The following is an 11,451-nucleotide window of genomic DNA, read 5'->3' as shown; positions in this document are numbered from 1 at the left end:
GGCTCGGTTTGCACAGCTCTGGGGCAGCAGCTGCCCGAGGAGGGCAGCAGAACGGAGCTGCAGGGAGAGGAGAAAAGCATCTCCCCTTGCAGAGGCTGCTTTATTTTCAGCCCCTGGAACTGGGGCAGCTCTCCTTGGGGACCTGAGGACTTTTATTCCGGGGCTGTCTGCGCTCGTCCCTATTTATAACTGGCATCTCTACAGCCGCAGCCTCCGTTAACAAGCGGGGTCTGAAGCTGCCCAGCAGGCACGAGGGCTGAGCTGTGGCGTTGATCAAGAAATCGGGAGAGGGACGGACGGATGCGGAGGTATAACATCCCACCGTGCCCCTTTGATGCGATGGGCACAGTGAGCTCCCTGTACCCAAGGGAGATCGGGCTGCTCGGAAGCCAGGCACAGGGTGATTGGGGCAGGAAAGGCAGCACTGCCTTCCTCCTGTAAGGGGGAAGTGGGAAATTAAGGATGCCTCTGGGATCAGTGGCGTGCTCACTCTCTTCTCCTTCCCCCGGACCTGACTCAGATGGAGTGAGTCCGGGCCTCACCTCAGATGCAGCAGGCAGTTTCATCTGGCTTCAGGTGTCCCTGGCACCTCCCCAGGTCCAGCGTGTGTTTTGGCATGATGGGTGAATGGGGATTTACTTGGTTTTTAGCTGCTTGTCAGCCCCACCTCCAGCAGGCAGGATGCAAGTTTTGAGGTTCCCAACAGCAGCTGCAGGGGGATTGGAGAGGCAGGGGATCTAGGTGAGGTGCCTGCTCGCCCATCCTGTTGTGGGGTGAGGTTTGTGGGCATGGGAGGGAGCTGGCACCGGGACAGCACGGTGGGTGCCTGCGCTCAGGCCTGCAGTAAGGCACTCCACTTCTTTGGAAGCTCTGTGGCCTGGAGCAAAGGGCTTTCCTACTGACTGTAAAAAGAGCAAAGCAGCCCAGAAGAGCATGAGTAGTGTAAGGACAGTTCTTACCCAAGATGGCAAGTGACAGGTGCTCTGGCCCCAGCCTGGGAAGATTTACTTTTTCCTTGAGAGGACCTTGAGAGCAGGCCAGGTGCCGGCTCTGGTCTGAAACACCATGCTCCTTGCTCCGGGAGCCCTGCTGGAGGTGCCACAGGGGCTCTTTGACCCCATCACTGTGACCACCACCATGGGATTGCCACCTTGGGGTGGGAACAGAGGGGTCAGGGTGCCTCAGGGGTTCTGTGGGATCTGGATTTACTTGCTCGCCCAGGGAGGATTTTCCTACTGCACCTGAACACCCTGAGGCCATAGAACTTGGGCTGAGGGTGGTGGTGGTGGTCCTAAACCCTCAAAAAAAAAAAAAAAAGGATCTGCAAGGATCTGGCTGCCCAAGGTTTGATCAGCATCCGTGGATGCTTTCCAGGCTCCCAGCAATGCCAAAGCCACCTCAGGCTGAGAAGCCCTGAGCCAAACACCCTCCCTGTGCCCCTGTCCCGTGTGCCTGGGGCTCTGGGGCTGGCCCCAGCCTGGGAAAGCCCCGGGGCAGGCAGTGAGGCTCCAGGTAATTAGGGACGAGGAAGCAGGACTTCAAAGTGGGCTGGGTGCAGTCACTGTAGGAGTGGTGCGGCCGCAGGGTTCTCCTTCTCCATGCCTTGGCCCCTTCCTGCCCAACATCTTTTAATGAGGGCAGCAGGTAGGTGCTGTTTAATTGGCACCTTGAAAGCCACCTCCACCCCACAGCTCAGGGCAGGAAAGATGGAGGGACACACACCCCGTTCTGCTCTTTTCTGGCCCTTTCTGTGTTGGGATTTCAAACCACTTTGGCACACAATTAAGCCATGCAATTGCAGCAGGGAAGGCCTATATTGCAGTTCATGCAGCCAGCTCAGATTGGATCAGAGGGTGTTTAACTGTGCACTGTAGCAGAGAGGCACAGGAAAAAGTTTCTTACATGACTGAAATTATCAGGGAATTGCACGTGGTTGTAAACCCTTCCTCCCACTCGGAGGTCTGAGCAGAGAAGGGCTTCAGCGATCTCTGATTTGAGAGGCAGAACCTGTTTGAAATGGCTGCAGGACCAGCTGCACCTCCAAGGCTTCTCCTGAGAAGCTTCCCTAAGCAGTGCCCTGCCTTCTAGTTAGCGTGAGCGTGTTCTGCTGCAGCAGCTAGAGGCAAGAGCCTTGTTTCTGGGAGGGTGTGATGAAATCCTGGGGCTCTGAAGCAAAGCACAGGATTGATCCTCCTGCTCCTCACTGCGGAGGGAAAGCATTCTGACCGGGAAGCAGGAATGGGCTATAGCCTAATTACTTCTGGTTGCTTCAGGTCTCCTGCATTTCCCTCCTTGTTTAGTGAGGACAAGAGGATCCACTGATTGAACCTGTATTACCTAGAAGGAAAGACAGGGCTATTTGGGCAGCAGCTGCCAGGGACAACGTCAAGCAGGACAAGTTTGTACTTCGTGTGCTGTCTTCTGCTTCCTCCATCCCCTGTGCTGATAGCAGGGACTGGGGATAAGGGCGGACTGAGAGAACTGCACCGCCTACCCCTCACATAGGACTGAGGTGGTGCAGGACCTGGAAAAGCAATGTGCTTAGTGCATGATGCAAGGGGAATTCTTATGTTGGTCTAGATGAGACAGGCGCAAGGGCTGGTCCTGCTATTTGTGAATCCTACAGAATTCCTTCTAAATAAGCAAAAGACTGCAGAGGGGCAGGGACAGCCAGCTCCTCAGCCTCCCCCCCCACCCCGAGCCCAGCATAAAAAGGCGAGGCAGTGGCAGTTTTATTTCAAAGTAGAACAAAGGTGTCTTTAATTCTTTCTGGAGATGCAACATTTGGATTTGCCATGAGCGTGTCTGTGCTCAGACTAGCTGTTTGTGTGCGTTTAGTCAGGGCACATCTGTACAGGGAAAACTGAAAGCAAGAGACTATTTTATAACCAGGCTGAGTCTGACCTCTGGTCAAGAAACCCTGTTACCCAGCCAAACAGCATGACAGTGTGGTCCCTTGCACAGCAGATGTTGCTGAGCAGATAGCCTCTAGAGAACAAAATGTAAAAATAAAACATACTCGCAGGTATTTTTCACGTCAACTTTTTTCCCTAATTTTGCTGGGATGGAATTTTGGCTCAAAGTGTATCCAGTCCCAGGCTTCTCATCTCCCTTCACACTTCTCCCCTACACCCGACTGCTAAACCGGAGCGTTACAGTGCGTCAAGGATGTTGTCAATTTTGGTGACCAGATCCTGGCGCTTGTTGGAATGCATCTTCTCGTTCTCAATGTAGGTGTCCTTCTTGAGCTTGCCAGCTACCAGCCGCTCGGCTTCAACTGAGGACTTGAGAACAAGCTCCTTGACTTGGCCATCCAGCTTCTGAATCTCACTTACCTTACAGGAGTGAGAAAGGAAAGGAATATGAGAGGAGGAAAAAAAACAACAACAACAAAAAAAAACCACGCATCCTTAAGTGAAGCTGAAATAGAAGAGATGATTGAGCTGGAGCAAAAGATGAAGTCAGTGCTAAATGGAAATGCCTCCAGTCCCTGAATATTGCCTCCTGAGCTGCTGCCTCTTTCTGCCATCATGTTATGAGGAACAGCTCATGAATGGATAATTAAGCAGTGCAGATAAAAGCAGCTCTGAGGACCCAGGAGCCATACTGGCAGGAAACAGATGCGATGACTGTTAAAGAGTGCTTAATGATGGATTTTAAAGGCTGTAAGCTAAATCACAACTATGACAGCTGGAAGATGTGCCCCTGCAGTTAATGTTAATGGTGTGTGAGAAGCAGCGCTATTAAAGACAGAGCTACTCCTTGAGATAACAGATTAAGATAGGTGTCTGTTGGTTGAATGGACCTTAGAGATTAAAATGTCCCATGCTTGGGGTTAGGTGGATGTTCCAAGTAAGTGTTGAAATAGAGTGGATGGAGGGAAGGACAGTGGGTGTGCTCACTCTGTCACAGCTTTCAGCATGGTGCAACAAAATACCCCGAGGAGCATCGTGTTACTAAAAATCTGTCAGCACCAAATTCACACATACAAGAAAATAAGAGATTAGGGAGAAGATTTTGGTTTGGCTGCTGTGAGTAGTAGAGTCAGAACTGATAATGTGTTGATAGTTTCTATTTTTGCCCAAGTGTCACTGGCATGAGCTCAGTAACAAGCATCAGGGCTTCATTACAAAAGCATTAACCTGTACCCATGCAGCAGGTTTTAGGGGCTGTTTAAGGAACAGCTGATCTTCACACCCTCTGGCAGGGTTCAAGGTACTGAGGGGTAAGGGCCAAGATACAAGCTGCAGAAATTAAACCTTAAATTAAGTTGCCTAGAATATTTAACAGCCAAAAGCAGGAGAACTTAAAAAGAATAATAAAATCTTACTTTATCACATAAGTCAGAGCCTTCTGTCTTCAGTTTAGATTGCAGAGCAGCTATTTCATTAGTCAAGGCCTTGTGCTCAGTCTCCAAAGACTTCTTACCACTGTTCAGGGTGGAGATGTCTCGTGACTGCTTGTATTTATTCACTGCTTCATCAAAATGACGGTACAGCCCAAGTCTCTTGTTCACCAGAGTAAGCACTTGCTCTGTGATGCAGGCAACCTTCATCCTAGCTTCAGCAGCTGGATCCTGGAAGAGGACAGAAGAGGAGATCAAAGCAGCCGTATCTTTGATCCGCATCAAGCCATGCCTGCAATCTGCCACACAACTATTACAGAAAGTGCACCCTTTGCAATTAAGTCGACTGACAGCGATTAGGCGAATGGTACAAGGACTGACTAAGGCAAGCACCTTTCAGAATTCATCCTGGCCCAGCAAATAGCTTGACAAAAGGTAAGTAAAAAAACATTGCAGAAAGAGAATTGCAGATGTCCCTGTTTATCAGAGATAAATTTGTTTTTAGCTGAAGGGCAAAACTCGGATTAGCCAGAGTATACCAAGTCAAGCCCTACATGAGTATCAGCGCACAGGTGGCATAAAAACTGGGCTCCATTTAAACGCCTAGCAGAGTACCCAATCTGCAGAAATATTCAGGGAGAGTTATTGGCATGAAAAATCTCCAACCAGCAGCTGAGTAACCTATTAACATTCCTAAAGGGTTCTTCCTCATACAGTACCTTAGTGATGGAGAAATCCAGCCTCACATAGACAATCACAGTGAAGAACAAAATGTAAAAGGCTCCAACCACCAACAGAGGTTCCTGCAGCATCAGTATTTTATTGAAGGTGTAATGAACCTAGGAGAGAAGTTCAGAACATTGAGTAGTGATCCACATTACTACAGGGGAGAAATCCTCAGGCAGCAGCAGAACTGGCTGCACGGTTCAGGAGGTTTTTATTTCTGACACCCAACACGGATGTTTTGACCATCATGATGAATACAGAAGAGGCCCAACTGGTCACGCTAACCATGCGGAGAGGCCACACTCACCACTATGTCTTGGATGTGCTGCTCTACCAGGTTGCTCTTGTGTGCCACTATAACAGGGCGTCCAAAAGTGTCCAGGTATGTGTAGTGAAGCTCGTCTGAAGCACGATTGATCTCGTAGGGGCTGTCCACATGAATATTCCTGTGGATAAAGCCAGACAGTCCTGTATGATTCTACACTTTCTGAGATGATGTAACCTAGCACTTGGCTGGCCAACTGTGGCCTCTAGCACAAAGCCAATTATGCGGTTTAAACAACACTCTAAAAGGAAGGAAAGCTGTGTTCCAAGGTCTCCTCTACATGCATAGTCATGATGTTGTTTCGCTGTCCGCAGGCCACTAGAGCAGGCAGGAGAATTGCCACCAACACAGCATCTTCTGCGGTAACAAGGCAGGAGTAATGACACTTACTTGGCACCTTCTGGCAGGACGATCTTGACAGTCAGAGAGTCCGTAACTTGCTCATCGAATACATGGTCGACAAACCTCATTTTCAGAGCATACTGATCACCTAGGAGAATGAAGACCAGAAGGTAGTTACAATTCCTCGAAGAACAAGGGCAATCTTGAAGCTCAGCTCCTAACACAAGCAAAAGCAGAATTTGGATGGATACATCGTGCAGCAGGGGGCACTAGTTCATTCAAACTGTATTTTAACCAGATGTCTACAAGAATCTGAAAGAAGCACAGAAAAGGGGGATGGATTTCCATATTCTAGAACTAACTCCTAGCAACTCTTGTTGCTAAGGTGCAGTGTACCATGGCTCTGAATACTTTACTGTACAGCAACTACCTTTAAACACAGAGAAAAAGGTTTCGCACTCCCTTCCCCTGCAACACCCACCGAGATTGTAGAGGTATTCGTAGCTTGGCAGGTTATAGCCGATGATGTAGTGGGTTTTCCATCCCCCAAAAAGCGGGAAGCGGGGACGGATCTCCATCTCTACAGAGTCATCCAGGACAAGGAGGTGGCTGGTGGAGATGTTTCCGATCTCATCTCTGTAATAGACGTCCTGAGCAGCAGCCGGGAGAATGGTCTGTGTGGAGAGAAGCAACAGTCAGTGCACTGACTAGGAGTTACTTCCAATGGAACTGGCAAAAACCAGTAACAGCTGTTAAGTGTCAAGAAAACAGTGCTGCCACATGAGACAACAAAATGGCCATTCAGTTTCACTGAGTGGTGTAAAATTGTGCTATTAAAAGAGATTGGCCACAGAATTGACTGCCAGTACTAAAATCACCTGGCTTCTAAGTGAATGTGGAAAATCAGCACTTTCTCCAGCCCAGTTTCAAATATACCAGACAGCAGGGGATTTCATCTTGCCCACCAGGACAGCAATTCTCCTTTCACTCCAGCCCACTGCTCCTAGATCACTGAGCTTGCTGGCTTTACACTCAGCAAAATGAGATTTCTGTCTGGCTGCACCACCTTAGAGAATTACAACAATCAATCCTGAAGGCCTCAAGCAGCGAGGAAGGTTTTTGGTTCAGATGAAGACACAAATGCTTTTCATATCTGGCTAGTACAGCCACAGCTTTAAGTCGTGTGGAGTGCTTTGTGGGCAAGGAATGAATGGGTGAGTTTCCAACTATTACTGTTCAACATGATATGATGGAAAAGGCAACCCTGAAAATGTGAGGGTAAGGAAAAGGATGAAGGGCCCTTGTACGGTGGAAACAGGAAAGCAGAGCTGTCAATGCAGATCGAGGGGTTTAAAGAGTCCCTGAGACTAGACAGGTGACAGCATGGAAAAACAATACATGCCCCGGTATATGCAGTTTCTTTGGTCATCAGATGCAGTAAGGCATACAACTTCCTATTTCTACCTCCAAAAGCCACTTTTGGCTTTTTGGTATGATCCTTCTCTGAAAACAACCAGAGCTTTAATATTCCTTTACTACTTGGGTATGGTAGAAGAGGACAACTGTATTTTTTTTTTTTAATCTTTAAGAAAGGGGAAGCCATGGTAAAAACAAGTAATGTAAAATGCCAACCTTAAAAGACTTAACAGAAGAGATCCCACTGTCTGGCTGTCTCTGGTAGTCGTATCTGGAGAAGGGCCCTTTCAGCACTGCTCCTGTGTGCTTTAAATCAACTGTCTCTTCAACCGCAATGTTCCCCCAGTGAGACACCTCGATGACTCGGGTCATGCTGGTGATGGTCAGGAATGGACTGTTGTTTTCATAGTGCACCTTCAGAGTGTCCTAACAAGGAGAAAAGGTAACTTATTAGCCCCAAAGTAAGGAGCAACCTCCCCTCCCAACTATGGGTCTCCATGTCCCCAAGAGAAACTTCTTTGACAAACTCTGCAGAGAAGGCTGCGTGGGAAGCCTGGAGCGACCCCAGCCCAATTCACACAGGACGCTAGAGACCATGGTCCCAGGTCACATCCTGCACATCTGGCAGAGCTGTAACAGTGAGGGGGGATAGAAATGCCCTCCTTCCCCCACTGCAAATACACCTCTGGGAGAACCATGCATAAACCACCTTGGTTTGTTCTGTGGACACCAGGGAGTGGTCAGTACTTGAAGCACCTTGTCAGGGAGCATATTCCCAGTCTCAAAATGGGCTGACCCAGACTTATCTGCAGTTCTTACAGCAAAGCCTTCCCATTCTCCAGCCTCTGAGATTCAGATGTTTGCATGATGCTCACTGCAGAGCCACGACCTGTCTGTTCGGACGTATACCTGGCTGTATGGAGGGATGTCCTTGAAGGGGCCATACTCAATCATGTCTTCTGTGCGGGAAGGGTTGCCCAGCTTGGTGTAACTCTCCACATTCCTGGAGGCCAGTTTGACCCGGGTTGTTTGGGTCTTGGTGAAATATGGCGAGTAGAAATAGTGATTTCCTTCAAAGACCACAAACTGCTTCTCGCTTTGGGTAATGTGGGTGGGGTAGGGCTGCAGGACATGTGTGAAAACCATTTCAACAGATACACGGACCTTGGCTCCTGGTGCCAGAGGAGATGGCAGCTTCACAGAGAAGAATTTTCCACTAGAAGAGAGAACAGGTAAGTCATGTGAGATCTCCCTGAGAGCACAATCAGATCCAACCCCTGCAAAATCCCCTGTGGATGGGAACTCTTCCGGGATTTTGTATTGTGTATACGGTGTGCGATAGCAGCCACTGTTGTATTTGCTCCTCAGAGGCCTACAGATGTCTTATCAAAGAGGGTGTGTTTATTCTGGATTGAGGAAACAGGACAAGAGGCAACACAGGGTGAACTGTGTTCAGGCACAATTACAGCCTTTGCTTCACAAAGACACCTGGGTCCCATTTTGGAAATGGAATGGTGACATGCTTCCCTCCCTACTTCTGCATTTATAAAGCATGTTTCAGCAGGGTTTTTCCATTCTTCTTCAGACGACAAGAACAATCAGAATCAGAGGAAGCATGTGCAAATGTTCAGAAGACAAACCATAAACATCTTAAGCACAAGTTCCCACAAAATCTGTTTATTCTCAGTTTTTTGCCCACAGGAGCTGAAATTAAGGTACAGCCTGAAAATAAGCATGGTTTTGGACTGAGGTGCTACAGAAAACCAGTAAGAATGCACGAGATGGACCAAGGTGATGCAAGCAGAGGATGGACTTCCAAGTCATGCCTGGTGGCCCACAAGCACGATCACATGAAGAAGCCTGGCATGTCTGAGCAAGGTAACTCTGCCGTTACATTAACTCCTTAAAATTCAGCAGCATCATGCTTCCAAGCCACTTTAAAAGGACCTTTTATTTCTCAGCAATCATGGCTCATAAATACATGCCTGCCCAGTCTTACAACATGTGCACAATATCCGAAGCTTGGCAGAGCAGAGCCCCAGGCATAAAGCCAGCATCCTCTGCTCCTGCAGCAGGGACCAGGCCCATGCTGGGCACAGCATTCAGCACACTGGAACTCCCTGATATCACAGACTAAAAGCAGTGCTTTGGGGACACAGCCAAAGAGCACTTCCTCTGTCATTGTCACTGCTGATCATTTGAGGCCCCAGATGGTAGCAATAAGGAAGAGCATGACTGTAGCTATAATGCTTCTCTCACCTGATGTCCCTTAATGAAGGAACAGGACATTATTTAAGGCAGAGAGGACAAGAGATGGAGCACAGCTGAACCCCCCTGAAGGCAGCTGAGCTGCATTACGAGAGACATTCTGGCCCTTGTAGGGCTTTCTTCTCACTTAGCAGCCTTGGGTGGCTGTGGGAAGCAGGTACATACTGCTTGTGTTTGGCTCAGTGCATAGAGCTAAAGCCATGTACATTACTTCCCAAAGAAATAGCCTCAGAGGGAGGGGAATGACGACTACTAGGGCCTTTTGGGCTGCAGGAACTGGGCATGGCTGCTCGTGTGAAGTGTGCTCCCTGGCTTTGAAGCACCCTTGGGTGCAGCCTGAGTACAGGTTGATCTTTTCAGAAACAAGAGACTCTAAGGATCTCCAGGTATGCAGGACTACAGAATACTTCTACCCCACCCTGAGGAAGGTGGTGCAACACAGATGCATAACTCCAGGTACTGACCTCAGGGGGTGACACTCACCTTTTGCCCTTAACTTTAGTCTCTCTCACTTCCAAGGTGTTCTCCTCTTCTTCCTCACCCTTTACCTGTTCCAAAACAGATCGATCAGTGTATTGCTGTTTAAAAGAGTCAACATGACCAGGATAACCCCCACATAGCTCCTTTATACTTTTTAAGGGGATACCCCCACAGAAAGTACAAGCTGCTACAAGTGCAAGTGAGTACAAGAGAGCTTGCACGATAAATACTTTTTAATTTTTTATATAGTGCCTTCATAACTATTTTCATTAGTACGATGTGGTGAGACTGCCAGAACTGATGCTGGCGTCTTATAAACTTGTCACATCCCTTGGTCCCCAAGCCAGTGCGGTCACTGTAATTTGTGCAAACGAGCATCTTGGTTAACTGCTTTCTCTACTTCTCTTGTGTGCTTTTTATAGGGACTGAGGACTGAGAAGGCCGTGGGAACCTGATGTGGCCAGCAAGCCAAGAGGCGATCGGTGCAGCCACTTGTGGGATTATAAGAACGCTTGTATTGAAGTCCCTCGGGGAAGAGGCTGCACAGGGCGCTCCGTGGGCACCCGCTGTGGTGAGCACCGCCCGGTACGACAGAAATGAGCCTCTCACGGCTCCCTCACCCCTCGGTACCTCCCGGCCTAACCCCCCAGCCCTACTTGTCCCCCCTAACCCCACAAACCCTACAGTTTCAGGGCGCAGGGACGCCGGGGGAGCGGCAGGGGCGGCAGTGCCGACGTGTCCTGTGCGGGCGGCGCCGTGCCGAGCCGTGCCGTGCCGACGTGGCCCTGCGGCCCCGGGGGGCCCCCACAGTCCCCCTGAGACCCCCGTTATCCCCGGCCGCCCCCCGCCCCGCGCCCGCCGCCCACCTGCACGCCCAGGTAGGCCAGGCGGGGCTCCAGGCCGGGCTCCAGCGCCAGCAGGAAGGTGGAGGCGGCGGTGCCGGCCGCGTTGGCCAGGCTGAGCTCGGCCGAGACCTTGGCCAGGTGGGTGCTGAGGTCCAGGGTGCGCCGCGCCTCGTCCAGCTGCAGGTCGGCGGCGGCGGCCGCCAGGCAGAGCAGCAGGCGGCACAGCAGCCCCGCCATGGCCGCCACACGGCGCGGGGAGGGCACAAGATGGCGGCGCCCGCGCTGTACGGGGAGGGCACAAGATGGCGGCGCCCAGTGCGGGGGGGGGGGGAGGAGGAGGCGCGTGATGGCGGCGCCCAGCGGCGCTTGAGGACCCCCGCCGGGGTAAGGCGGCTGAAGGAGTGCCTGAGTAGAAAGGCGGGGAGGTGAGGGTGGGCTCTGGTTTTTAGCAAAAGATGTGTTTTGTCTGAGATCCAGCAGGGGAGGCTGGAAAATGGCTAAAGGCTCCAAAACCCTTTGTTCTCACCCCATGGGCACGGCTCCTAGCCCCACTGTGCCTCCTGGCAGAACTAACCACCCACTCATTTGGATGGTTTGTCTTGCTGGCCTAGGGAGCAGATTGATGTTGCTCTGCTAGGTGAGGTTTAACACCAGTGGGTTTTAAGCTGAGTTCAAATCTTCCCCTAAAAATTATCAGAAAGAAT

The 11,451-nt window shown here is 50.2% G+C and overlaps 1 protein-coding gene and 1 long non-coding RNA gene across 3 annotated transcripts in view; one reads left to right on the top strand and one right to left on the bottom strand.

Annotated features, from left to right (window-relative positions):
• The window catches only part of LOC310880078, a 39,720-nt gene extending 28,958 nt beyond the window's left edge, over positions 1-10,762 (top strand). Inside the window, exons 10-12 of one of the 2 annotated variants that reach the window (XR_014571366.1) lie at positions 8,842-9,579; positions 9,783-9,878; positions 10,325-10,762. This is a non-coding gene — a long non-coding RNA (uncharacterized lncRNA). Of the gene's footprint in view, positions 1-8,841; positions 9,879-10,324 lie in introns of both variants that reach the window. The other variant, XR_014571365.1, reaches the window with a different exon arrangement.
• Positions 2,731-11,062, bottom strand: RPN1 (ribophorin I). Its single transcript, XM_083795353.1, has 10 exons — positions 10,769-11,062; positions 9,906-9,970; positions 8,064-8,370; positions 7,371-7,580; positions 6,220-6,412; positions 5,787-5,886; positions 5,379-5,517; positions 5,065-5,184; positions 4,331-4,576; positions 2,731-3,335 (listed from the first exon to the last, which is right to left on the bottom strand). Exons 1-10 carry the CDS (start codon positions 10,982-10,984, stop codon positions 3,153-3,155), a joined length of 1,779 nt encoding a protein of 592 aa, XP_083651479.1. The 5' UTR covers positions 10,985-11,062; the 3' UTR covers positions 2,731-3,152.
• Between the last annotated feature and the right edge of the window lie 389 nt (positions 11,063-11,451).

Source organism: Anser anser (assembly GCF_964211835.1).
Source record: "Anser anser genome assembly, chromosome: 12".
NCBI classification, from domain to species: domain Eukaryota; kingdom Metazoa; phylum Chordata; class Aves; order Anseriformes; family Anatidae; genus Anser; species Anser anser.
This window is presented reverse-complemented; position numbering and strand designations above follow the sequence as displayed.